The following is a 25,544-nucleotide window of genomic DNA, read 5'->3' on the forward strand; positions in this document are numbered from 1 at the left end:
CTCTAGCCCGCCCGCCCCGTGCATGGCCCAGCTATGGAGGTGGTGGACGAGACGGAGGCTCTGCAGCGCTTCTTTGAAGGTAGGAGCCCGGCCCGGGGCTGCCCCGCCCGCCCGCGGGAAGAGGGCAGCACCTCCTTCCCCGCAGCAGGGGCTGCCCACAGGAGCCGGGTGCCGCGCGTGGGGAGCTGAGCAGCCAGCGGTGGGGGGCTGTCACACCCGGGGCACGGGGCGCCCGCTCCCCCTCACGCGTCTCAGTCTTCACGTCGCAGCCCGGGCACCTCGCTCACCCCCACCCCCGCCAGGTACTAGCCCCCTGAGCCGTGCACCGTGTTGGGCCTCCCGAAGTTAGGGCAGTGGCACCCCCCTAATGGACTTCTTGCAGAGTGCTGTGTGGTGCGAGGAGCGGAGCGCCGTCTCTCATTAATGACAGACACGTGATATTCCTGTGCGACACAGGCCAAGTTGCCCTTTTCCCCAGCTTTGGTAGGCGCCGGTGGTCCCCTCCAGCCTCAGGAGACCGTGGGCCAGGTTCCGTCCGTTCCCACCTCCGCGTGGATAGGGAGTGACGTTGAAGCTGAGGGAGTGGCAGGAATACAGAAGTGGTAGAGAGGAGAATCGGGCCCCCTTTGCTTGGTTCAGGGCGACGCACAACGCAGCTGCGCAGTGATGACTGAGCCGTCGGTGAAGCCAGACCATTACATTTAGGTGTTGCGCAGTAGACTGAAGGCTGCGGAGCAGTGGGGGCCTTGCCGCCATTTCTGCCCTTTGTTTTAATCACTCGATCCTCCCACTGTTCTTCATCCCCTCCCCGTCTTTGTTTGTCTATCTCTTACTTCTCTCCCTCCATGTTTCTTTTTCCTCAGTCCCCTTTCTGTCTTCTCTCCTGGGCGCTGTCTCTCTTCTCCCTGGCATCCCTCTTTCCTGGCTTCCTGCTGGAAGGGCAGCAGCCATGGGAAACAGGTTAACACTTCAGGTGTGCAGAGTCCCTGCACTTGGTGTTGCCCTCTTTACACAAAGAGCCTGGGGCAAATGGAACATTCATTGGGTCTTCCTAGCCTGTTTCTCTCCTCAGCTAGACATGGGCTTTCTGCTGCTGCTGATAGCCCAAGCAGCAGTGTAGTCTCTTCTCTGACTGACATAAAGGCTGGGTTAATCAATTGACCAAGTCCACAGTTTGACACCTTGTGGCATTTTTGTTGAGATACACTCACTCCCTTTGGGCCCAAGGTGTGAGGTGCTTTAGGTGTCTGTAATTCTGAAATGGCTGAGATGATTTTGACCTGGGAAGTAGGGGACATGTGGAAATGCCTCTTGTAGACTAGGGGACAGCCAAACCCTAGGGCCCCTGGGCAAGCACGTAAGATGTCTGCCACCGATTTGGGGAGTATCTGAAGTCCCAGACTGAGTCTGGGAAGGAGGATACTTGCCCAGTGACAGAGCCACATGGACTTGAACGATTGAGTTCAGCTCAACTGAAACTCAGAACTTGACTAGTGGATTTTGCCCAATAGAATTTGGGACTGATTTGGCCCTTTTCCAAAAAGAAATGTGTGTTGTAGAGACAGAAAGGCAACTTCAGTGGAACTTTAGTGATCCTATGGAAGATGAAGTGCATGTTGTTTCTCTGCGCTGCTTTGGGGAAAAGATTTTCTTGTGCTTGCCAGCCCTGATCCTGAGTTTGAGTGGAACAACTTTAACCAGGACAAGAAGCCTAACAATAGGGGCTGTTGCTGTGTGCACCAACACGTTGCCTATGTAGCCGATGTATTTTCAGTAGGGTTCCCCTTGGGTGTAGGTCCTGACCTTCTTCCCTATGGTCTTAGCTTCAGGCATAGCCCCCAACTGCACCTGACCTGATTCCAGTGTCTTGGTTTTCATGCTCATCCCTTGCAGCCTGTGACGCTGAAAGGCATTAATCTTGAGTTGTGCTTCTCTCCTTTCCACTTTGAATTTCACAGAAATACACACCACCTGATGTCATCTGGTTGAACTAAAAACCTCTGGTCCCCAGCTCTCCCTTATCCCTAGCCATGTGGAAATGGAAAGCAAAGAGCACCAGTGCAGAAGGACTGGTTTTAAACTTTGCAAGGTGCTCACTCAGTCATTTGATTTCTTTCTTTGAGCATTTGGAGCTTGCTGCAGCCTCCAGAGGGGCTCTCTACTTTCCATGGGCAGCTAGTTCTGTTTTCATGTTTTAAGTAGTTTATGTTGCAAGGTGCTAGTGTGGTTGGAGGGGGGGGGGCACAGGAGAAATTTTGACTCAAAGGACTACCATGCAGCCTGTGCTAAGAAGTGTTGAGAAGATTATTTTTCTGTCTGCTGCATACCAGCTACCCAGGGTGCTTTGAAGAAGTGAGTAGTCAAACTGATCCTCAGCTGAAAGTCTAAGTTGTATGTTGCTGGTTTTCCATCAAGGATTCTGGTTTGACCTAACATTGCAGTGTCCTGAGGGATTAATGATTTCTGGACAAATAACATACAGACAGATAGCAGACCTGGTAGAACTGTATTCATTTGGAAAGGTAAAATAGATACCCTGAGGCTTCTTTAACGTCAGCATCCTTATTCTTTTCTATGTGGGAGTTGCACATTTGGATCTTTCCTTCTTATAGTGCAGTAATTTTTTCTTCTTCACAGAAGAGCATCCTTTCTGTAAGTGGAGATTTCATGCCCCTGGAAATGGCTTCCTACAGGTTGCATACCCACAGAAGTAAATTGGAGAGTTCACACCACTTAATTTTGAATTGGTTTCACCAGATTTGAGTCTTCTGGAAGCAGATCCTCTGTATTTAAGAATGATCCTGTAGCCCTTTTATTACACACAGTTTCAAGGCACTGTGCAAGGGTAATGCATCCTTTCAGACTTTTGAGAAGCAGGGTCAGTGTCAGAGGTTAAATAACTTGTTCAAAACTTGGGAGTGAGGGAGTGGCAGAGTAAGGATTAGAACTCAAGTGATCCCATTGTGCTAGGTCTGTTAGATGGTGTGGCAGATCCCTTTTCTGGAGAGAAACCTCAAGAAGAAATGGGTAGTCCTCTGTGACTCCACTTTCCCCAAACAGCCGTGTCCGTGGGAGTGAGAGTTTCTAGGATCCCAGAATCCCAGCTTCAGTCCCAGCTGGAGTTGAGGCCTGATGCTGATTCTTTTTGATCTTAGAGCTCTCAGAAGGTGGGACCTTTTCTTCCAAAAGAAGTTTTCTGGTTGGACCTATCTGCCTGCCAGGGTTGGACTTATCCACCTCCCTCATACAGAGTAGTTTGCTGAATTTGCAGGGAGATTAACAAATACGTGAAGGTGAAGGGGCAAAAAAAGGAAGTTGAAATGTTTTGGGCTTTGGGCTGAGATTCAGAGAAGGCCGAGAGAGGTATGGGAGGACTTGGATTTGTATGATAGCTTGACAGCTTCTGTAGGAGGTTTGGGTGAAATTGCACTACTTTGTGATGGAAGAGGTGCCCTTGGTGCCTGTTGGAGTTGGCTGTGTGGGTGCTGAGGATTCTGCAAGCAGACCCACTCCTGGTTCAGAAGATTCTGGCTGCTTGGGTCCAATTTTGCAGTAGCCTGATTCATGTTGTGGTTTCCCACGGCACTTACCCTCATAGTGTCTAACAGAACTGCAGCAGGGGAAAAGGGAAAGCTTTTTAGGTGGAAGGGAAAGGAGTAAAGCTTGGTCTCTCCAGAGTGTTTACCTAGAGCGTTTGTATTTCATATCAAAGGGAAGGTGGAGAGTAGAAAAAGCCTGACCCTTGGCTGGCATCTTGCTCGAAACCCTACCTTCCTCCCTGCTTAACACTCATGTAAGGGAAACAGTTACGCCAGAGCTCAGCTATTCGGGATCCCTCTCTCCCTTGGCTAATTGATGAGATAAGAGGTTGTTAAAGAATGTATATCAGGAAAGATGTGCAGAGCAGCTTTAAAAGGAAGAGTAAGAGGGTGGGGGATGGTTGGGTGGTTTGGCAGCTCTCTGCAACAGAGGGCCAGAAACACCTGAAGAAATGGAGTGGGAAATGTGAAGGGTTTGGACAGATGAAAGCTTCAAATGGAGCTGCCATTGCATTCAGTTGACTCTCCCTGCAAAGGGCCAGGGCCCCAGCACATATAGGTTAGCTAGCTCTCTCGACTGCAATGGAATTAGGCAACTTTACAGTAGCTGAGGATCTGGCCATTTAAATCCTTGTGTAGAGGGTCAGAGGATAAGAAACTCCTGAGTGTGTGTTTGGAGAGTGGCTGTGCTATGCCCGTAAGGGCTGCTGATACTGTGGTAGCTGCCTGAAGGCTTATAGGAGCCTCTGAGCTGTGAGTGTGAATGAGTGAGTGGGTGCTGGTGTTTATCAGCCAAGGAGTGAATATGTTTGTATTAGCGAATGCGTTTGTCTGGAGGAGTGTGTGTGTGTGTGTGTGTGTGTGTGTTTGTTTGTGTGTTCTGAAATAGTGCTCTTTTCTGGTGCCTTCTTTTATGGATCCTGTCTCACTTTCCAGACACAGTTGGTGACTGCGGTCTCACAGCCCTCCCAGGAGGTAAGTCAGAACTGTTGCCCCCATTTTACAGTGGTGCAGAGAAGGGAAGAGATTCACAGAGCAGGAAACTGAACCCTGAGCTCCAGACTCCTGTGCTTGTGCCTTTGTCTAAGTATGGAGTGGTGCTCCCTGTCATGGGCTGGTGGGTATTGGTGAGGTGCTGGGAATATGAATATATTAGTGTAGTGGTTTTCAACCGTTTTTGTACCAGGACCTATTTGTAAACATCAATGGCCATTCCCGACCCAGTGGCCCTTATCCCCAACCCACTGACCCCTGCCTCCAGCCCCACAGTATGTGGAACAGGGTGGGGGGGCCCAAGCAGCCTCTTGCAGGCTGCAACTCTGCCAGCCTGCAAGGGAAAAGCCACAGTTTCCCATTTGTTTCTTCTTTAAAGGAGAATCCATTTTAAAAGTTTGTTGATCCATTTTTTGTTTGTGACCCTTTCACATATTCTTGTGATCCACGGGATGAGAAACACTGTGTTAGTGCATGCATGTGAGAATTTGGCAATGAGTAGGGGATCTGCAGGGGTGGGGTTGGTATTAGCAAGAGTATATCTGTGAATGTGTCAGTAAACCCATAAGCCTTAGCTCAGAGGATGAGGTAAATGAGTTGCTTATCAGTGTTGGCCTTTGTATAAAAGGGGCCAAAACTTGTCCTCAACTGCAGCTAGTAGGTTCCACTGTGGAAGCTGGGTCATTGCTGATCCATGCCAGCTAATGATTTGCTTCATTGTTTTTCATGACCCTGTAAGGTCACTTAAGACAAGTTGTAGCCTCAAGGTTTTGGTGCCAGGGCATTAGGGGGCATGAATAAGGGATTTCAAAGGAGCCTGAGAGAGGCAGTTTCAGGGTGTAAGTGGGGCATTATGAAGGGACCCTGAATGGGCTGTTTGGAGGTCCCTGAAATAGCATGAATGGATTATCTTCCCAGAAGCAAAGATGGCAGAGAGACCACAGAGCCTGGGGGCTCCTGAGTGGAAGCTGTGGGCTCTGCAGTGGTCCCGGCTCCAGGCAGGAATGCTGCGGAGGAGGTAGCAGAGGTATTGCTGTTGAAATGAGCAGAACTGGCCCTGCATGACCTGGTGTAAATGCTTGAACTCACATGTGTACCTGACCTGGCAGCCTCTTGCACTGGGGTCCTTCTCATTACTCCCAGGTGGTGGGAAGGAAAGGAAGGGTGTGTGGGTGGAGACAAGAGCAGTGAGGGTGAGACAGGAGCAGGAAGGGCAGCATGGCATGCTTGCATCTCCACAGCGTCTCTCCTTCATTTGCCTCTATGTATACATAGTAGGGATTGTTTCTCTGAATGTCAAAATGCAGGCAGCTCTGGGGCAGAACACAGCAGCTATTTAAGGGCCCAGAGCAAATTGACTTTTATTAGTAGATGTTTAGGATTGTGAATCTGAAAAAAATATGACGACGCCAGTAGGGAAATACATTATCGCCCAAGCGAGGGACTAACATTAGAGGGATGGGGGTAAGGAGGGGAAGGCAACTAGGTTACAGGAGATACAATGTTAGCCAACTAAGCCTGGGGGTGGGGGAGGGGGAAGGAGGGGGTTCGTGATGCTGAGAGAAAAAGAAGATAGATACACACAAACCCATTACAACGGTCCGCAATGGTGGAGGAAGTGGTTCGAAGAAAGTGTCTCAGTCCATATAGAGTCTCATCACGGGAGTCCTCTTCACGTGGAGCTAGACAAGCGACTGGTTCCAAAAATGGAGATGAGATACTGATATAATTGAAAATTCAGGGATTGTTTTGGCTGGCAGAGCATAATTACTTGAATTGGCTTATGTCTGTGACACTAGCATTAACACCTCTGCCCTTGAGAATGTGGCAGGGGTCCTTTACTGACCGTGAGAAGGGCAGAGCCTTAGGTTGATGCCTTGTTGGAAAGATGGCTTCTCCTGTAAGAGAGGCTCCCGTCACACTGGGTTGTGGCATGGGTCATCATGGACTCGGGGGTATTGAATTGTCAGCACTAGCTTCAGTCAAAAGTGTTTTCTTGAGGATCAGGTCTCAGTTTTGGCCACAGGCTCACCAGCTTGCCTGTCTGGGGCTCAGCCTTTGCTGTTTGCTTCCTCTGAAGGCTCTCCTCAGCTCTAGGGCCATTTCTGAGTTTCTGACTTTCCCTGTGAAATCATGCTGCAGCCAGTCATTGTGAACAGTGTGAGGGCAGCAGGAGAGCAGCTGACAATGGCAGGGGAAGGGAGGAGGAACACTGGTGTTCTGGGTTTGCTTTGCGCCATGACTGAGAGCAGAGAAACCTTTGCTGTGTCCAAGGGCAGCCTGGGGAAGCTACTTGCCTTGAGCCCATGGCATACCTTTTCCTGAGTCGGTGTCCCATCTCAAGGTGAGGAGGCAGGATGAGGATTGGTGCAGTCTCTTTTGGGCCTCATCGGTGCGCTTGGGAAGCTAAGAGGCTTTGTGCATGGAGCGCTTGGCTGAGCTGAGTTAGCCTGTGACAGAGAGGTCCTGGGGAACCTGGTACAGCACAAACACATGACTGGCCTTCAGGGTAATCCCTTTGCAGACCCAAATCCTAGTGTGTGCCTCCTGTTAAGCGAGGTGCTGCACAGAGGTGACAGCCTCCCAACCTCCTCCTCAACCCCCCCATCGTTAACGAAGAGAATAGATGCAGTAGGCGGCAGCGCTCAGATTCAAAGCAGCTGAGCGAAGAAGCGTGATGACAAAGGGGGAGAGCGGGGACCCAGTGGGAGCATAATACCTGCCCTTGGCACAACTCAGGATGCGCTGGATCCGCACAGGTAACTGCATGGGGCCCCTTAACCCTTCCATTGCTGATCTTTCCTCTCCTCCTGCCTGTCTGTCTTCCTTGCTTCCTCTCTTGTCTGCACACTTTTCAGTCCTGTGACCTCATCTATGTCTGATTTCTCTTCCCCGCCTGACTCCCTGTTGCATGTAGGTTGCTGAGGAGAGTGCACAACAGGAGGATTACCATCCATTTCCTTTACTTCAGGGGAAGGAAAAGACCAGCAACCTGGGTCCCTGGGAACTTTCTGAGGCACAGGGAAAAAGTGCAGCTCCTCTATCAGGAGGACGGAAGGAGGAGGCTCCCAGAAGCCATGGCCACATTGCTTGCCCTCGGCCTGCCCTGTGGTGCATGGGCACCACAGAGCAACTTTCTACCTCAGCTGAAACATTATTGTCATGGGGTTGCTCCCCCGCTTCTGCTCGCTGGCCCCATCTTTGCCTCAGGCCTTTCCCAGGGCTTGAGAAACAGGGGAGAAGGGAAGAAGGGGTGAGAGTGGAAGCAGGGCAGAGATCTATTGAGCAGGGTTTGACAAAGGGATAAGCGATTATCTTGGAGGAGGCTGTGATTGAGAGAGAGCAACCTGCACTGATGCCCATGGCAGCTGCCCTGGAGTTCAGGTGTCTGGGGGATGAGAAGTTCTTTCCCACAATTTCTAGCAGATGAAAGCATCTGTTGCTGGCACAGGGGGCCTGGGGGTGCAGGCTTGGTACCCCACTGGCCCAACCTCACTGGTTGTTGCCTGGGAGGAGCTGAGTGAAGGGGAGGGTGTCTGCTAATGGCAGGTTGAAACAGGGCCCGGGGGTTGCTGACTGAAGTAACACCTCTGTGGCAGAGAGGGTTGGCTGGGGAGGGTTCCTTATTGTGTTTGTGGGTGCTGGTGGTCAAGGGCTCCTGACAGTGGAGTGTGATGGGGATGCTGGTTGAGATAAGCACGCATTGGTAGCTGGGAAGCTGGCTGGGGTGGGAGTGATTGTTGTATGGTTTTATTGCTTGTAGCTGGTGGGTAGGATTAAGGGAGAGGAGCCTCCTAGGACATAGACTCATCAGGGGGTGGGCAGCTGAGACGGGCCCAACAGTGACCTTCCCAGTCCTTGCTGTGAGGTGAACTAACAGCTCTTACCTCGTGAGTGGTATCTTGGGGCAATTTGAGGCAGAACTGGCTGAGGGGGCTTGAACAAATCTTGTATTGGGTCACTAAGGGATCCTTTGGAGCTGAAGTGCATGATGGTTTTACCACAGAGACAATCCGGAAGAAAGCTGTATTTTGTTTGAGCTGTGTCCCTCCTTCATTGGGGTTCTGCTCTTAGCCTCATGGGTCCCTGAAGGATTGATTTGCCCCTGCTTTCATCAGTGCAACCAGAGTCAGGCAAATACTGCTCGGCACTAACCTGTTGCTTTTTGCTTAGATGGATCATCCACAGCAGTGACCTGGGCTTGGAGTGGGCTCCCCTCCACCTGTTTCACCCTGTTTTTTCTCTTGATTTCTCTAGTGATCCAGGCTGCATTCCCTTTACCGTCTCCTCAGGAACTTCCTACTGAGGTTCTGGCTGTACTTTTCCCTGCACCTTTTATTTCATGCACATCCCATACGTAGCCTCACCAAGTCCTTTGGACCTACTGGTGAACCTCCTTGTCTACCAGACCAGGAAGGAGGCACTGGCTAGGGTTAACTTGGGCAACTATGGAGCTGTTTTTCTCTTACATTTCTGGGTATGTCTCCAGGCAGAGTTACACTGGGTTTCATCTACAGACTCTTTAGATGCATTTTAGGGGCAGAGAGAGCTAGCCAGTGTTCTCTGCTTGGTGTCTTGCCTTGGAACCCTGGTTATCAATCTATAACCTGTATTCCTTTTCCTGTTTTTTCATCCTTTGTCCCAAGCACTTAGTTGCTATAGAGTTAGTGGCCTCCTCCTAACCACAGAGGGAGGCTTATGGTTTCTGGTGTGCCAAGGCCCACTGTGCCTATATAGTAAATAGGCCTGATCTTTTCTTTTACATTTGGTTGGCAATGAAGACAGGAGATGCCAGTGAGACCCTTCCTAGTCTCTTGCTATCTTGGTTAAGGACTGCATGGATCCATCAGATCCCTGATGGGGCCAAAGTGTTATGCTGAGCAGAGACTGACCCCATGTGAGTGCAGAGGGCTGAAGGGGGGGACCTCACAGCTGGCATGAATGGAATGGACATGCCTTTCCTGCAGGTTGCTTGGCTGCGTGAACTGCTGTACGCAGGCCCCAGGACAAAACCCCTTGGATCCTCAAGGATCCTTCAGGACTCCAAATCTTTTCTCTGAGGCAGTTGCTACTGGAAACTCCCTGTGGGGTATGTATACCATTTGCCAGCTGTCCAGAAAGGAAAGCTGTGGGGCTGACAGCTTGGCAGAGAACATGCTGGGTAACCACCCCCCTACACCTGTCTGAAGGTGTTCCGGATTGGCTGAGCGCTTGCCCTTGGACTTTGTGCTCTCTGATAAGAACCCCAATGATCTAAATTAACCTGAAGAATGATTAACCCAGCATGTGTGCTGCCAGGGAACCCGGGGAGCAGCCCTAGCTCTAGAGATGCAAACAGGAACCCACTGCTGCCCAAATCAGGCCTGGCCTGAAGCTGCTGGCAGGACCCATGCCCATCCTAGGTGCCATCTGTGAGCACTAGTCATCATAAGAGGAAGCATTCTTTGTGGGAGAGAGCCTGTGCCTGGGCTCCTCTCTGGGAAGGCAAACTGATGCGGATGATGGGAGAGATGAAATCAGTGTGCTCAATAAGTGGGAGGAGATGCAAAGGCAGTGTCTGCTGTGAGGAAAGTCTGAGGGACAGGCTGTCCACACACCCTGCTCTTGAATCGGGGAACTTCTCTACCCACTCCTGCATCCCTTTCCACATGGAACCCTGTGTGAGGTTGCTCAGGAACTTTAAAGATCCCTTAAGAGCCATCCCTGGCAATGTCTCCTCTGGGCTGGGTCACCTTGGCTTCTTCCATGGCACCCCCTGTATGGCGTACACTCAATTGCGTGGCCGGTGTGCACAGGCAGGGTGGGTTTCTCTTGATGGGCTTCTGGGAGCCCTGGAGAATACTTGAAGGTGCACATGAATGGCAGGCTTCTTTCCCCAGCCTGGTAATGTGACACCTCAGGCTGGGCACTTATCTCCCTGAACTTTGCCTGTTTTGAAGCAGTGACTGCAAATGGCAGGAAGGAGAGCCTAGAGAGCAGCCAGCTACAGCTGTCAAGTGGCAATGTGAGGCAGTGACTGGGAAAGCACCAGGTTAGCTTCTGAGACAGCTGAGAGGCGCTTCTGGGCAGGCAGGTGGCAAGAAGGGCATGGGGCTGTATGTAAATGGCCTTATGTACTCTGTTCCAGGGCATGGGAGAAGCAGGTGACTAGGGGTTCATAAGCCAAAAGCTAATGTACACCAACCCCATCCTGCCTAATGCATCCCACCCTCATTGTGTCCGTTCATCCCTCTTTCCTGTCCTCTTAGACGTTTCTCCCTCCACAGCCCTAGTCACTCTTTCCCAGTTCACTGGGGCAGGCAGGTTGAATTACTCCATTTTTTAAACCGTTACTGGCTACATATTTCACCAAGAGTTAAAACAAAAAGGGGATCGGACTGGAAAATGGCAGGCTGCACAGGTTTAAGTTTAACAGGTCAGGAGCAACAGGAGATGGAGCCAGAGGTTGGAGGGATCCGGGCAGGTCCACATAACCTTCCACTTCCTTTTCCAGACTCCGAGAGCTATGGTCCCTTCTGCCCTCAAAAATTCTGAATCTATGATTAAAATGGAAAATATCCACTTTTGGTGGGACTTAAACTTTCTCAATGAAATCTGCAACCTAAACATTGCAACACTGTGGTAGTGCATGGGACCCAAAGAGTCATGCAGACTGGCCTGGTTGTGTTGTTCAGAATCAGACAAATAGCAGTTACTGGAGAGGGTGCTATGGGGCAGGAGACAAGGTCCTGGGTAGGGACTCTGGAGATTTAGACCTCTAAGCTAACTCCTTTGAAAGTCTCAGTCCAGGCATGCTTTGTGATCTTTTAGGAGCTGCTTCCTCTTTTTTTTCCCCCCTCCTAATTTGTGTCCATCTTGTCTATTGAGACTCTTAGTTCTTTGGGGCAGGAGACTGCCTCCTTCTGTGTGATTGTACAGCACCCCACATGGTGGGGCACCGATTTTGACCACAATCTTGAGGTGCTAATGTGACGCAAATAATAATAAATGCAGGTTGCTTAAGATCTTTAACAATCACTTAGGTTTAGTGATCTTTGGGGGTTGTCAGGAGCCTTAGACTCTCTTTTTTTTAGCTTTTTTTACCCATCAGTGCTTCTCTTCAAAATATACTTCAGATGGACACTGGCAACCCAGATAAACAGGAAATCAACTAACCAGATTTTGGTTTATCTTCAGTGAAGTACTGACATGCATGTTTTGCTTTCAAGGGGAAATCAGCACCTGCTTAAATGATGTGCTGTATTAGGGCCATTAGTATTGTTTTATCATATGTTGCATATTGACAATGCAGTGACCAACCATGAGTATGGTACAGAGATAAAGGTGGTGCTTGCTTTGAGGAGACCTAAACCACAGATGCACAGAAAGCTGGATTCTTTGAATTGATGTGTTGGTCTTTCCCTTTTCTGTTTTACTTCTGAACTTCTGCCTTCTGGATACAGTGAAAAAGGTGAAACTTTAAAGAGGGGCGAGAAAGGGACAACTGGGTGGGTTCCATCCTGAGGGACAGTGCATTGAAATGTTCAGAGAAGAATGAGAAGAAGTAAAAATGGAGAATCACTGTGTTATTGGATCAGAGGGCTCAAGTGGGACACAACATACAACAATAATGTAGAAAAATGCCAAGCTGGGGAGAGCTTTGCAGGCTAGGAGGAGAGGTATAAGCTAGATACTGTGCTGGGGGCAGGAGGAGGAGCTGGCAAAGGGACTCAAAAGGGAAGCAAATTGGTAGGTCATAGGGCAAGAAAGTGAGAGAATCTAGTGCTTGAGATGGCCTGGTTTGCTCAGACAAAGTCTCCTGTGTTCAAGAACTGGGTTCCTCTGCTCTCAGAATGTCCCAATGGGCCCAGATGCTGTGATGTTGATACCACCCCCCACAAGATACCTTGGGATGGAGGAAATCCCTAATACTCTGCTTTGTAGGTGCAGACACTCTAGGAATACCCAGCAGCAGCACCTGTAGGGTCTGTCTGTGCCATGGTGGCAGAAAGCACTGTCTCTCCAAGACAAGATGAGCCTGGCTCATCTATTCCTGCTATGCTTCTGAGCATGACAGACGTACAAGTCTTGAGCATGCTGCAAGGGGGTCCCCATGACATTATTCCCCAGGTTGATGCATGGAGAGAAAAAGTGGGTAGGTAGGGCTCATTTCTTTGGTGGAGGACTGAGTGCTCTGCCACTGTTGGTGAAACACCCCAGTAGGGTAGTCATGGCACAGCCTTTCTCCCCACTTTGTCATCAAGTTGTTAGAAATACCCTGTGTACCATGTATAAGTTAGAGCCCCACTGCTCTTGACTGGGGGGTGGGGAGCGGCTAGAGTGGTTCTAAGCCCATTGTGGGAGGGCATGGTCTAGGTAAGGCCGGAGAAGTGTCACCACAACAGCCTGTCTTGGAAAGGAGGAAGGATCCCTGCCAGTCACTTGACACTTAACATTCCAGGCTTCTGGATGTTAATTAGCCCAGCTCCACTGCAGTCAGGGTTTGCTCTGCTTTGCACAAATTGAGGACCTGGCTGGAGCATAAGCAGGAGATTTATCACTAATATTTTTTAAAGTGCATTTAATTTGTGATCTGCAGAAAACCCAGTGTATGAGGGTGCAACAAAGGGCAGATCTGAGTGATGGCTGATGCAAGGTGGGCAGTGGTTTCATTTCACTGGTTGTTGAGGGAAGTGGAGGAAGGAAGCATATATGGCATTAGAGAGTGGAAGGGCAGCCAGAGTCCTGGGCATATGTTGCTCACTGAGGAACTCTTCCTCATGTGGGGAGTCCTGGTTAGGTCGGTGATTTGTATGGGCTTGAGCCCCAGATGCTGTTCCAGTTAAGCTGTTGGGGCAGTTGTTTTAGCACACAGGAGAGCCTTTCAAGTTCACCATTGGGTGGTTCACAAGCTTGGTCAATCCAGAGGTTTTGAAACATTCCTGAGGGGAAGGTTTAATAATCCAAGAGTCTTGGAAGTGCTCAGTCACCAGTACTTGCATTGTGGTGAGGACCAGAGCCTACAGGTGTGATCAGGGCCTCATTGTGTGGGAGAGACAAGGGGAGAAAAGCCCACAGAAAGAGACAGGCCCTGCACTGACTGTCTTGCAGTCTAGATGGACAAAACCAAAGGGTTGGGGACTGGGAAGATGCTGTCACCGTGTCCTGGAGGGGTTGCTAAGGGCATATCTCTACCTCCATGCCATCGCCATGAAACAGGCCCTGCCTTGTCACTTCCACCCTACAGGCAGCAGAGACTAGATATTGGGTAATGCAAGTTCCTTGAGTGGCTCTAAGCACTCTGTAGCAAGCATGCCTCAGCCAGACAGTGGTGCTGAGAGGATGCTCTAGGCTGCTTGACGGCAGATATGTTGTCATGCTTTGGGAGCTGGTGTATACAGGGTGGGAGTGAATTGGAAGGGGGTGTGCTTCACCACTGCATGTCCACACCTGGCAGAAAGGTGGCGTAGGCATGCTTATCAGTGCAGAGGGAGGGGTTGACTTCTCTGAGGTGGGACAGTGACCTTGGCATAGCTGGGGATTGAGCCTCTGGCATGCATCCTCAGTTTACAGCATTGCTTCATTTGCAGGAGCAGTTGAACAGAGTGTACTTAGTGACTCCACACTTCTCTTTGGCCTGTCCCTTTGCAAATTGACAATGTTTGGTCTTTACCAATGAATATTTTGGGGCCTGTTCATAGCATGGGGGCAATGTGTTCTGGCTTAGATGGGCTTGAGTATGGGATGGTGGGTGGGAATAGCTGACAAGGTGGACTCAGGAAGGTCCTGCTTAGGCACACTGTATGCAGATGTTTCAGTGCAGTTCAGTTGCATATGGAGGTGTCCAGTCTTCAAAAAAAGCAAGCAGGAAGTCTGTTGGGGTTTCAGGCCAGAAGGGACATCTAGTTCCTCTAGTCTGACCTCCTGTATAATGCTGCTCTGAACAATATGCTGCTCCACTAAAACTAAGAGGGAGGAATGAATGGACTTAATTCCATTAATTAGGGGGATTAGTGGTAATATTTACCACAATTGGAATTTATCCAAGACATGGGTTAATGTCCCTGTTCTTGCTAAAAGAACCAGGAGACTTTTGATCCTGAGTGTGTCTCAACATAGCAGCATTTGCAGGGAGGGTTGCCAACAGTCTCCTGTGTAGAACCTGCATGGTTCTTGGGGGTTCCCCACTCACTTTCTAAACTGACTTGACCTGGGATCACCCTTGGGTTGTCATCTGTCCTCCTGGCCTGGTGACATCCTAGGGGGCTTTGTTGGAACTTGCAGAAGCCCTGAGAGGCTCAGCACAGATTATCCATAATGTTTCAAGCTTTCTTTAAAGCAGTGATGATGTTTACAGTAAAAACATGCAATTGAAGCAGCAGTAAGGCTTCCAGTATCACCAGTCAGCCATATGCTCAGTCCAGGATCCAAGGAAAAGAGGAGTTCAAGTGATTGGGGTTGCTAGGTCTGTCAGCCTCAGCCTTTCTTGGCAGGTCATCCATGTGCTCTGCCTCAGATGACTGGGCAAGTGGGTTCTAGAGGATAGAGCACTGGACTTGGACTCCAGAGGCCTGATATGGGGCTGTTCCTGGCTCTGCCACTGACTTCTCAGCTGACTGTGGGCAAGTCACTTCATTTCTCAGTGCTCTCTTGCCCCTTTTATCCTTTGTCTGACTTGCTTCCTGTGATTAGGGAAACAGGAACAGTTTCTCACTCTGTATTCGTCCTGCACCCTGTTCTTGGCTGAGACCTCTAATGACTACTGCAATATAAATGGTGAGATGCCAGTAATTCAGAATGTTATACTTGGAATGAGAGGAGAGGAGGGGGTGTCAGTGGGAGGTTATCCTGGAAGGACCAGAGCTCTAAGGACTGAGGGTATTAGAGAGAGTAGAACAGGATTTCTTGGTGGTTGGATAGAGGCGTTGGTGCTTGTAACACCAGCGAATCACTGGATGAGTGGTGCAGCTTGGGTTGGGTCAGGATGTTCTTACTGGAAGGCAAAAATTGTTTGTTTCTCACATGCTGTGCGTGAGGTGCTGGAGTAAGGGTCCTTGGTACAGCTATGTTCTAGTACCTTGGACAGCAGTGTTGTCATTTAATTCTTGCTCCTAATGTCATTTATACCACAAGAGGAGTAAATCTGAGAACAGATCCCTTCTTTGCTCATCTCCTGGTGTATTCGGAAGCCCTGGATAAACCTCTGTACATATGACCCCAAGGGCTGGAGGGGAATGCAGGGAGTTCTGGGGCATCTGTTACCCCATACTGAGGTCACCCCCCTTTCCTCCGTCAGTTATTTTTGTAGTAAAGAAGATCACCAGAGTTCATCTGAGCTCTTGTGCAAGGTGAGGATCCAGCCACAAGGCTCACTTGCCTGTTCATCTCTGACCCTAAGGGTCTCGGCAGTCTCTCCTTTCTGGAGTTAAGGGAGTAATCCCCACTTTAGTTCTGTTGTGGCTTCCATCCACACTTCCTTTACAATCTCTGAACCATGGCTGTAGGGTTATGGATGAAGGTTAGAGGTAGTCCCCCACCTCCCTTCTCCCAGCTGTGTCAAGAGGGGTGAACAGGAAGGCAGAGTTCAGTCTGATTCTGTTAAGTGTCTTTGGTTTGGTAGTGAGGATAAATAGTGCCAATGAATTTTCCTGCTGCTGCTAAATTAGGGAGGAGCCAAGAACACAAGTGGGGGAAGGAAATAGGAGAGTAGGCAAGTGTCTAAATTATTTAAGTGCCTGAGTCCCATTGAAAACCTTAAATTGGCTCTTAATCACTTATTTACTTTTGAGAAATTAATCCTAAAATGCAAGGGTCAGAAATCCTGGACAGTGATGCATCATGATCATGGCTTTTCCATTTCACTGCTTCCCTGGGCTCCACTGTCAGTTGGATCTATTTTGTCTCAGGCTTAGAGAGAAAGGGATCCATGGTGTTCATTGGGTCTGACCTGCCAAGCAAGCTGGCAGCAGTACTTCACCTAGAAGCAGGACTGGACCATGTCTCTTAGAAAGATAATCTGAGCTCATTTTGGAGGCTCTAAACAAATGGGTTAGTATCATCGTTGCGTGTCATGTTTATTACAGCAGTGCCCAAGGGTAGGACTGAGGTGCTGTACAGTTATTGAGTCACTGATGTTCGGTACTCCAAACAGCTGATGAAGTCCCATCACATACTTGGGAAGCTGTCCCATTGCACAGCTGTCCTCCCTGGCAGGAATTTGCCTCTTGTTTCAAGGTTTAATGTGTCCTGCTTCAAATCCCAGATTTCAGATCAAATCTTTTTTTTTGCAAGACTTCCCCCCCTGTACCCCAATATTCGCTATTTTTTCTACTTGTACATACCCACAGCAGTGATCAAGTCACCTCTCAGCTTTTAGGCTTGATAAGCTGAATAGGCTGAGTTCCCTAAGAGTCGCATTATAAAGCTTTTTTACAGTGCCTGGACCATTTGGGGAACCCTTGTTTGAATTCTTTCCAGTATTTCTTCATCTGTCTGGATGCTGGCACTGGGTGTAGAGGTTTTACCAGTGCTGTACACAGCGGCAATATCACTTCCCCATCCTAATGGATATTTCCCTTCTTATGTATCCCAGGATCACATTAGCCCTATTAGCCACAGCACTACACCATGAGTTCATGCCACATTTATTATTGACAGTGACCACTGGCTGCTTTTGAATCTCTGTTTTCCAATATGGAGTCTTCCATCTCCTGTAGGGATAGCCTGCATTCCTGGCTTCCAGACTGCTTAACCATTTAATGTGGCCTAGTTAAAGTGCTTTTTATTGGACTATAATCATTTAACCAGGTAATTCAAATCACAGTTGGTAAGAGTAACCTTCTTTCCTCATCAATTGTCATGCCAATCTTTGTGCCATCTGCAAGCATAACCAGCACAGGTTTTTTATCATTGATAAAAACACTGAATATTGTTTAACGAACCCATGGATAGACCCTGGTAGGGATGGCTCTTCTCCCTGACATCTCTTCAGAAGAGATACATTTTGATATCTGTCAATAAACCACTTTCTAATTAATTTAATAATTGTCTAAGAAATTCCATGTAATACAAGTTTTTAATCAAGAGATTACTTGGTACCAAGTCAAATGCTTTGGAGAAATCTAAACATGATGACCTCCTTAGGACATTCCTTTCCCTGTCCTTTTGTTATTTTTATGTACAATACCTTGTGCAATAGGACACAGACCAGGACCTTTAGGAGCTGCCACAATAGGAACTGTGTAGTTAACAATTTAAAGAGAATTGCGTGCATTAGAAATGTGTGCTGAAAATAATTTAGGAAAGTAGAAATGGAAGGAACCACATGAGGTTATCATCTAGTCCATCAAGGCTGGATCATCCCTGACTAAACCATCCCAGGCAAGTGTCTTTTCAATCTGCTCATGAAAATTTCCAGAAATTCTACAACTTCTCTAAGGCTGTTCCAATGTTTGACTGACCTCATAGAGAGCTCTTAATCCCCAACCTAAATTTCTTCTGCTGCAGTTTGAGACTGTTGCTCCTAGTCCTGTCCCTTACAACCACAGGAGGTGTCCCCATCTTGTTTATAATCATCCTTCAAGTATTTGAAAGACTATTATCATATATCCCCTCAGTCTTCTCTTTTCAAGACTAAATACGCCTAGCTCTTTCAGCCTTTCCTTGCAAGTCTTGCTTTTTGGCTCTCAAATCAATTTTGTCACTACCTGCTGGACTCTTTCTGATGATTCTATGTATCCACTTGGCATAGATAAATCGGAGAGTATGGTTGGAAGGGACTTCACAAGGTCATCTAGTCCAACCACCTGCTCAAGGCAGGATCATCCCTGACTAAACCATTCCAGTTAAATGTCTGTCCAACCTGCTATTGAAAATTTCCAAGGATGGAGATTCCATAATTTCTAGGTAGCCTGTTCCAGTGCTTGACCGCCCTCATATTTAGAAAGTTATTCCTAATCTTCAACTTAAATTTCCTCTGCTGCAGCTTGAGACCATTGCCCTTAGTCTTGTCTCCTATATCCACAGAAACAAGGCTATTTCCATTCTTTCTATAATCAGTCTTCAGGTATTTGAAGATGGTTATCAAATCCTCCCTTAATCTTCTCTTCTCTAGACTAAATAATCCTAGTTCTTTTAAGCTTTCCTCATAAGTCTTGCTTCTCAGGGCCCTAATCATATTGTTACTGGGACTGCTGGCAAGAGTACAGGATTTGTCAGAGAAATGACAGGTCATAAACGGGGTAGGTCTTGGTAGACGGGAGCTGGAAATTCTTCCTGTGGCTTCAGGAGAGTTTTTGACAGGACTCATCTTATGAAGATGTATGCAGCAGGGTGGAAACGAAGACAGAGGAGGCAGCAATTCCCAGCCTGGTAAGGGAATATCAGTTCCAGGGACACAGACAGTGTCCAGACTTGCTGCCTCAGAGAATTTTTATCTCAGTATGGTCCTCAGAGTGAAACACGGGAAACCAACCGACAGAAAATCTTACAGAAAATCTAACACATGTAACCCAGATGATTTCCAACTACAGAAGAATCTCATTTCAACAGAAATGGCTGCGGAAGAAAACGTCCAGGGTCAGCAACTTTGGACTTTGTTAGCTCCACGTAACAGAAAAAGGGATAAAAACATCCTGACAAAGGACCAAACACCTTTTCCAAGGACATGAGAAATGTCAGTAAGAATTTCTCCAAATGGAATCTTGGTCTCCCTCTTCCCTAAAAATAAAGAAATAAACTGACAAACATTACCTACACAGAGGTAGCAACATTGCTAGTAAAGTGCTGACATAGGAAACAGTTTCTCCTTCCTCTCATAGCCCCTTCTTCTGCACTGGACTCTTTCCAATTGGTCCACATTGTTCTTGAAGTGCAGGACTCAAAACTGGACATAGTGCTCTAGGTGAGGCCTCACCAGTGCTGAATACAGTGGAATAATCACTTCCTTTTATTGTCTAGTAACACTCCTGTTAATACAACCCAGTATGCTATTATTGTTTTTGGAACAAGAGGACATGGTTAGCTCATATTCAGTTTATGGTCCACTGTTACCCCCAGGTCCTTCTCTGTAGTGCTGCAGCCCAGCCAGTCATTCCCTAGTCTGTATTTTGGCATGCAATTATTCCATCCTCAGTGCAAAATCTGCACTTGTCCTTGTTGACTTTCATTTGATTGGATTGCAATAATTTCTTCAGTCTATCCAAGTCATTCTGAACCCTTGCCCTACCCTTCAGAGTGTCTGCAACTCCACCCAACTTGGTGTTATCCTTAAATTTGCTGTGCACTCAATCCCATTGTCCAAATAATTAATGAAAAAACTGAACAATATTGGACCCAGGATAGACCTATGGGGAATCCCATTTGATACCTCCTTCTAATGCATTGAGCCATTGAGACTTTGTTGAGCATGATGATCCATTTCATAGTACTTTCATATATTGTATACTTCCTTATCTTATTGATAACAATGCCACGGGAGGCAGTGTCACAAGTCCTTGTTAAAGTCAAGGTATATCACATCCATTGCTCTTCCCCCATTCACAGAGCCTGTTACCTTAAAGGAAATCAGGTTAGTCAGGTATGACTTGCTCTTAGTGAATCCATACTGGCTGTTTTTGGTCAATCACCATGTTTTCCTCTAGGTGCTTCAAAGTATTCCTTGAGAAACTACTCCATGATATTTCCAGGTATTGAGGTCAGACCAACTGGACTATCATCCTCTGATCCTCCTTCTTCCCTTTCTTAAGATGGGCCTATATTTCCTCTTTTCGAGTCATCCAGGACCTCACCTGACCTCCCCAAGTTCTCAAGGAGGATAGCCAATTTCTCTGAATTACCTCAGTCAGTTTCTTCAGTATCCTAAGCTGTATCCCATCCAGTCTGGCTGACTTGAAAGCATCTAGCTTCTTCAAGTAATCTTTTTTTAAATCTATTTTTCACTACTCTAGGGTGTTTGTCTCCTCCTCTATCTTTGCTGCTAATTGCACTCATGGTCTGATAGCTGACCTTTTTTGTGAAAACTGATATAAAAAAAGCATTTAATTCTTCTGCCGTCTCTGCATCATATGTAATTATTTTGCCATCTTCATCCTATAAGGAACTTGCATTTTCTGTGGTTTCCCACTTACTTCTGACATACTTGTAGAATCCCTTTGTTTTGTCTTTTGTTTCTTGTCAGTTGTATCTCAACTTGTTCTAGGCTTCCTGATTAACAGGTAGTTTTTCCTTGATCCTCTCAGTCATGAGTCACGGGCATTGGAGGGAAAGGTGCATCGAAGAGATTAACAGAAGACTCTGGTGATGGTGCCATCATGAGGGGTTTGGCTTCTTCAACCATGGTCTTCACTTCAGGGAGAGAGGCAGTGGCTTGTTGGGAAGGGATGGCCTCCACCTGACCCTGAAAGGGAAGAAGCTCTTCTCGGCCAGAATGGCTGACTTACTTAACAGGGCTTTAAACTAGGATCACTGGGGGATGGGTGGTCAACTATAATAGTTCAAGCCTGGGTCACCTCAACTATAGTATTAACAGGTTAGGTAGCCCAAGGGAACCTACTCCGATGACAGCCCAAGCAAAGGTCACATCCCAGTGTGCAGGGAAGCCCAGGGCTTTCCATGGCAGGCTCAGCTGCCTGTATACAAACGCCAGCAGTTTGGGAAACAAGCAAGAGGACCTAGCCCTTCTCCTGAGTGACAAAGATTATGATCTTGTAGGGATAACAGTGACCTAGTGCATCTCCACCTGTGACTGGTCCATAGGTATAGAAAGCTATACTTTGTACAGGAGAGACCATGTTGGGAAGAGGGGTCGGGGGTAGTTCTCCACATGAAGGAGAAGTGTACTTCTCTTCAAACTGAGTTTAGCAATCAAGGAGGGCATCTTGAGACCTTCTGGGCTAAAATATGGGGAAAGCATGGGGAAGGGGATATAATTGTAGGAGTCTATTACAGACCTCCCAAGCAAGAGGAAGAGCTGGATCTTGAATTCAGTAAGGAACTGGCTGAGGCTGCACGCTCCCAAGGCATGGTTGTCATGGGTGACTTCAACCTCCCTGACATCTTGTGGGAAGAGCACACAGCCAAATCTGATCAGTCACATAGCTTCCTCGCTTGCATTGATGAGCTCTACCTAACACGAGGTCTATGGGGTGACTTGGGGAGATGCAGTGCTGGATTTGGTTCTGGCCAAAGGGGATGACCTGGTGAGTGATCTGAGGGTTGAGGGGAAGGTTGGTGAACTGTTGAACTGATCACTTTTTCTGCCCTGCGCAGGCAGACCAATTTATCAGTAAAACAGAAATTCTCAACTTTGGGAAGGCTGACTTTCAAAAACTCAGGAGACTGGTCAGCCAGGCACTTAAGACACTGTGGCCCCTCAGAAAGGGGAGTCCACGAGGAATGGTTGTTCCTTAAGGATGCAATCTTCAAAGCACAAGAATAGTCCATTCCATCCCACAGGAAAGGCAGTCAGCAGGCTGGGAAACCCCATTGGCTTAATAGGGAACTTTTGGACCTCCTGAAACTAAAAAGAGAAGCCTACACCAGATATAATTCCCATTTTCTCATCAAGGAGGACTACAAAGCACTGTCTGCACCTGTAGAGAGAGGACCAGAAGAGCCAAGGCAGAAACTGACCTCAGGCTAGCTATGGGAATCCAGGACACCAAAAAGTCCTTCAGATGTGTGGGAAGTTGGAGAAAGAACAAAGGCAACATTGGACCCCTGCTAAATCAGATGGGCAGCTGACATCTGACACTTAGGAAAAGGCCAATCTCCTAAATTGATTTCTTTGTGTAGGTCTTCCACCTGCTCAAGGGGGTCACCCTGTTGGACAGGACACAAAGCATCCAAGGTGTGGAAGATGGGTCCACAATTGATGTAAATCAAATGAGGGAACACCTCAAGAGGCTAGGCATCCATAAGTCCGTGGGCCCAGATGGTATGCACCTGAGAGTCCTGAAGGAGCTGGCGGACATCATACCACGCCCTATGGCGAAGGTATTTGAGAACTTGTGGTGTTCAGGAGAGGTACCAGAAGACTGGAAAAGAGCCAACATGGTCCCAGTCATCAAGAAAGGAAGAAATATCCAGAGAATTACAGGCCAATCAGTCTGACATCCATATCTGGAAAGAGCCTGGAGAAAATCATCAAAGATTCCATCAGCAACAGGCTAATGGAAAGCAACCTTCTGAGTGCCAGCCAACATGGCTTGGTTGCTGGAAGGTCTTGCCTGACCAACCTAGTCTCCTTTTATGACCAGCTGACACACTGCCTGTACAAGGGAGACTAGGTTTATGTCATATCTGGATTTCAAGAAAGCCTTCGACTTGGTCTCCCATGATGTCCTCATGGTTAAGCTGGGGAACTGCGGCCTCAACCATCTCATGGTCCAGTGGCTGTGGAACTGGGTCCAGGGTTAGACTCAAAGAGTAGTAGTTGATGGGAGGAAATCACCATGGTGCAAGGTGACCAGTGGTATCTCTCAGGGCTCAGTACTCGGGCCAGTACTCTTCAACATCTTCATTAATGATCTGGATTCAGGTGTCAGATGTGGACTGGCAAAGTTCATGGACAGCACTAAATTATGGGGGAAGGTAGTCACACAGGAGGATAAGCTGGGGATACAGGCCGACCTGGACAGGCTCGCAAGGTGGGCAGACCAAAACTGATGACATTCAACGTAGAGAAGTGCAGGGTGCTCCATCTTAGGAGGAAAAACCCAAGCCCTACTTTTCTGATTCTATAACTTTTCCCTGCCAATGCCCTTCATACTGAGCTCCACATGGGTTGCATCATTAGGCTGTGCATTATATTTTAAGACTTCTGTGAGTCTTCCTTCACAAATCCAGCCTTCCAGTACCTGGTCATTTCTCCTCTGCCTCCCTGTCTGGTAATATGGTACGAAGAACTGAGCAAAATAATCTAGGTGTTGTCAAGATCCACAGAGGAAAAGATGCCCTGTTATACATCCTCCTTTGAGCATGTTGGTCCAACTTTGAGCATGGAGGTCCAACTCCTGCTTAAAGGAGGAACATGCTTATCCAAACCTTCCCATGGCTAACCTATTCCTAAAACTGCACAAACAACCCTGTTGCACTATTACAAGGCACATAGCCCAAAGTCCCTAAGAACACTCCAACCTGCCATGGTAAAGCAGGGGGATGAGGGCTACTAGTATGTCACCGTTGCAAGAGTTGTTAAGGAAGAGTACATAGGAATGAGGAAAGGAGTATTTCTGGATTGGATGTCAGCAAGTTCTTTCTCATGGTGAATGGGTTATTTTAGGGGTGTCAAAGATGTAACCCGTGGGCCGAATTTGGCTTGCAGAGCCCTATCATCTCACTTATAGTGCTGCCCATGGATCTCAGACTGGCCTGGCACATGGAGCCAGTGCAGCGTGTAGTGCCTGCATCAGACTGGCCTTGCATTATGGATCCATCCCTGTACTACTCAGCCAGCCTGTGGGGCCCAATAAATTTGACACCCCTGGATTATTATGTAGAAGAGTCCCCCCAGGGGAGTGCTGCAAGTCCTGTCCCTTGGAACATTTTGCAACTAGGTTGGACAAAAGACTGGAAAATGAAATGTAATGAGTAACCCCACATGAGGATGAATATGATGACCTAACAGATCTTTGGATCTAATGACTCATGCTCCTTGTGTAATTTCCTTTCTCACTTCTCTCTTGTAATCCAGCCCTTTGTTACATCAGTGCTGGCTGCTAATGAAACTGTCTAACTACTGTAGTCCAAAACCTTATTGTTAATTCCCAAATGTGACAATGTTCGGGTTCCAGGGGTGGCTGTGATGTCCCCTGGTGGCCATGCAACCCATGCCCAGCTCTGGCTCCAGGGAATCCTCCCCTCTCACCTGCCACGCCTTGATGTAACTATTGACTGTTAGAAAGGGAAGCTGCCTAAGGGTGCTAGAGCAAGCCTTCTGTTCTTCTGAAAGTCAGCAGGTCCCAGCTGGTTTAGTCCTGCTTTGTGCCTAGTGGCCCTCTCTACCCACTTGTGCCCCTCAGGGTACTTGCAGCCTTGAGGGCTATTCACTGCTTCTGAACTTCCCCTATAGCCATGCCCATACCTTTTAGGTGTTAGTGTACAATCACTCCCTTGTTGGGACCTCAGCCTCCACCCCTTTTCTCTAGCTAGGCCTTTGAGCCTGGGCCCACTGAACTGGACCTGGCTTCTTGGCACCAGCTCTTGTTTTGATTACTTTAGGCCTGGGTCCCCTGGCCCTGCCTCAGCCCCAGTCTGGGCAGTGAGCCTGCTTCAGTTCTGTCTGGGCCCTCTTGCCCTATTTGGCTTGAGTTGTACTCAGCTGCAGTCCTCCCCTAGGCTGCTACCTTATAAGGCTCAAGGTCTATGTCTTGAGCCCCCAGCCCCCTGGCAGGACTCCAGACGCTCATGCCCAGAGACACGGCTGGGATCTCCATACCACCCCTACCAGTCCCAACCCAAACCACCAGTATGAGCTATAATAAAGAAACAAGCCCTCTGGCTATAACACCAGCTACTCTGCTCTGTGTCCAAACATAAACAGTAGCTACAGCAAGGCTTCCGCTTATCCTGTGTCATATTCCTCTGCCAGGCAGCTGCATTCTGTTTACCTCCTACAGGGTAGCACCGGTAGGGTTACCATATTTCCAGTTTTAAAAAAAAGGACAATTGTCTGAGGGGTGGTAACATGATACTGGGGGTGGGGGAGGGGTGGTGGCAGTGATATGCTACCCCCACCCTTCACTCCCAAGCCATAGCCCCCCCCAGCCCTGCTGCTGCCCCATACTCTTGACCTGCAGACCTCTGGCCCTGCCACTGCCCCTTACTCCCAAACCACAGTATCCCACCACCTGGACCATGTTGGTGCCCCTAACTCCTGACCCACAGCCCCCTGGCATTGCCTGTGCCCTGTGTTCTGGACCCACAGGCCCTTGCCTCCCCTAGTGCCCCTCACTCCCAAGCCACAGCCCCCCAGCCCTGCCAGTGCCCCTTACTCCTGGCTGGCAGCCCCCTGCTCCCCCCAGCCCTGTAGCA

General features: G+C 48.3%; 1 protein-coding gene across 1 annotated transcript in view; it reads left to right on the plus strand.

Moving 5' to 3' along the window:
• The first annotated feature begins 6 nt into the window (after nt 1–6).
• Nucleotides 7–25,544, plus strand: part of MYRF (myelin regulatory factor) — a 129,970-nt gene continuing 104,432 nt past the window's right edge. Inside the window, exon 1 of the mRNA XM_019504929.1 lies at nt 7–79. Within this exon, the coding sequence (XP_019360474.1) occupies nt 34–79 (46 nt within the window). The 5' untranslated portion in view covers nt 7–33. The remainder of the gene's footprint in view (nt 80–25,544) is intronic.

This window comes from Gavialis gangeticus, unplaced genomic scaffold (genome assembly GCF_001723915.1).
Source record: "Gavialis gangeticus isolate Ggan-Ray unplaced genomic scaffold, GavGan_comp1, whole genome shotgun sequence".
Lineage (NCBI taxonomy): Eukaryota > Metazoa > Chordata > Crocodylia > Gavialidae > Gavialis > Gavialis gangeticus.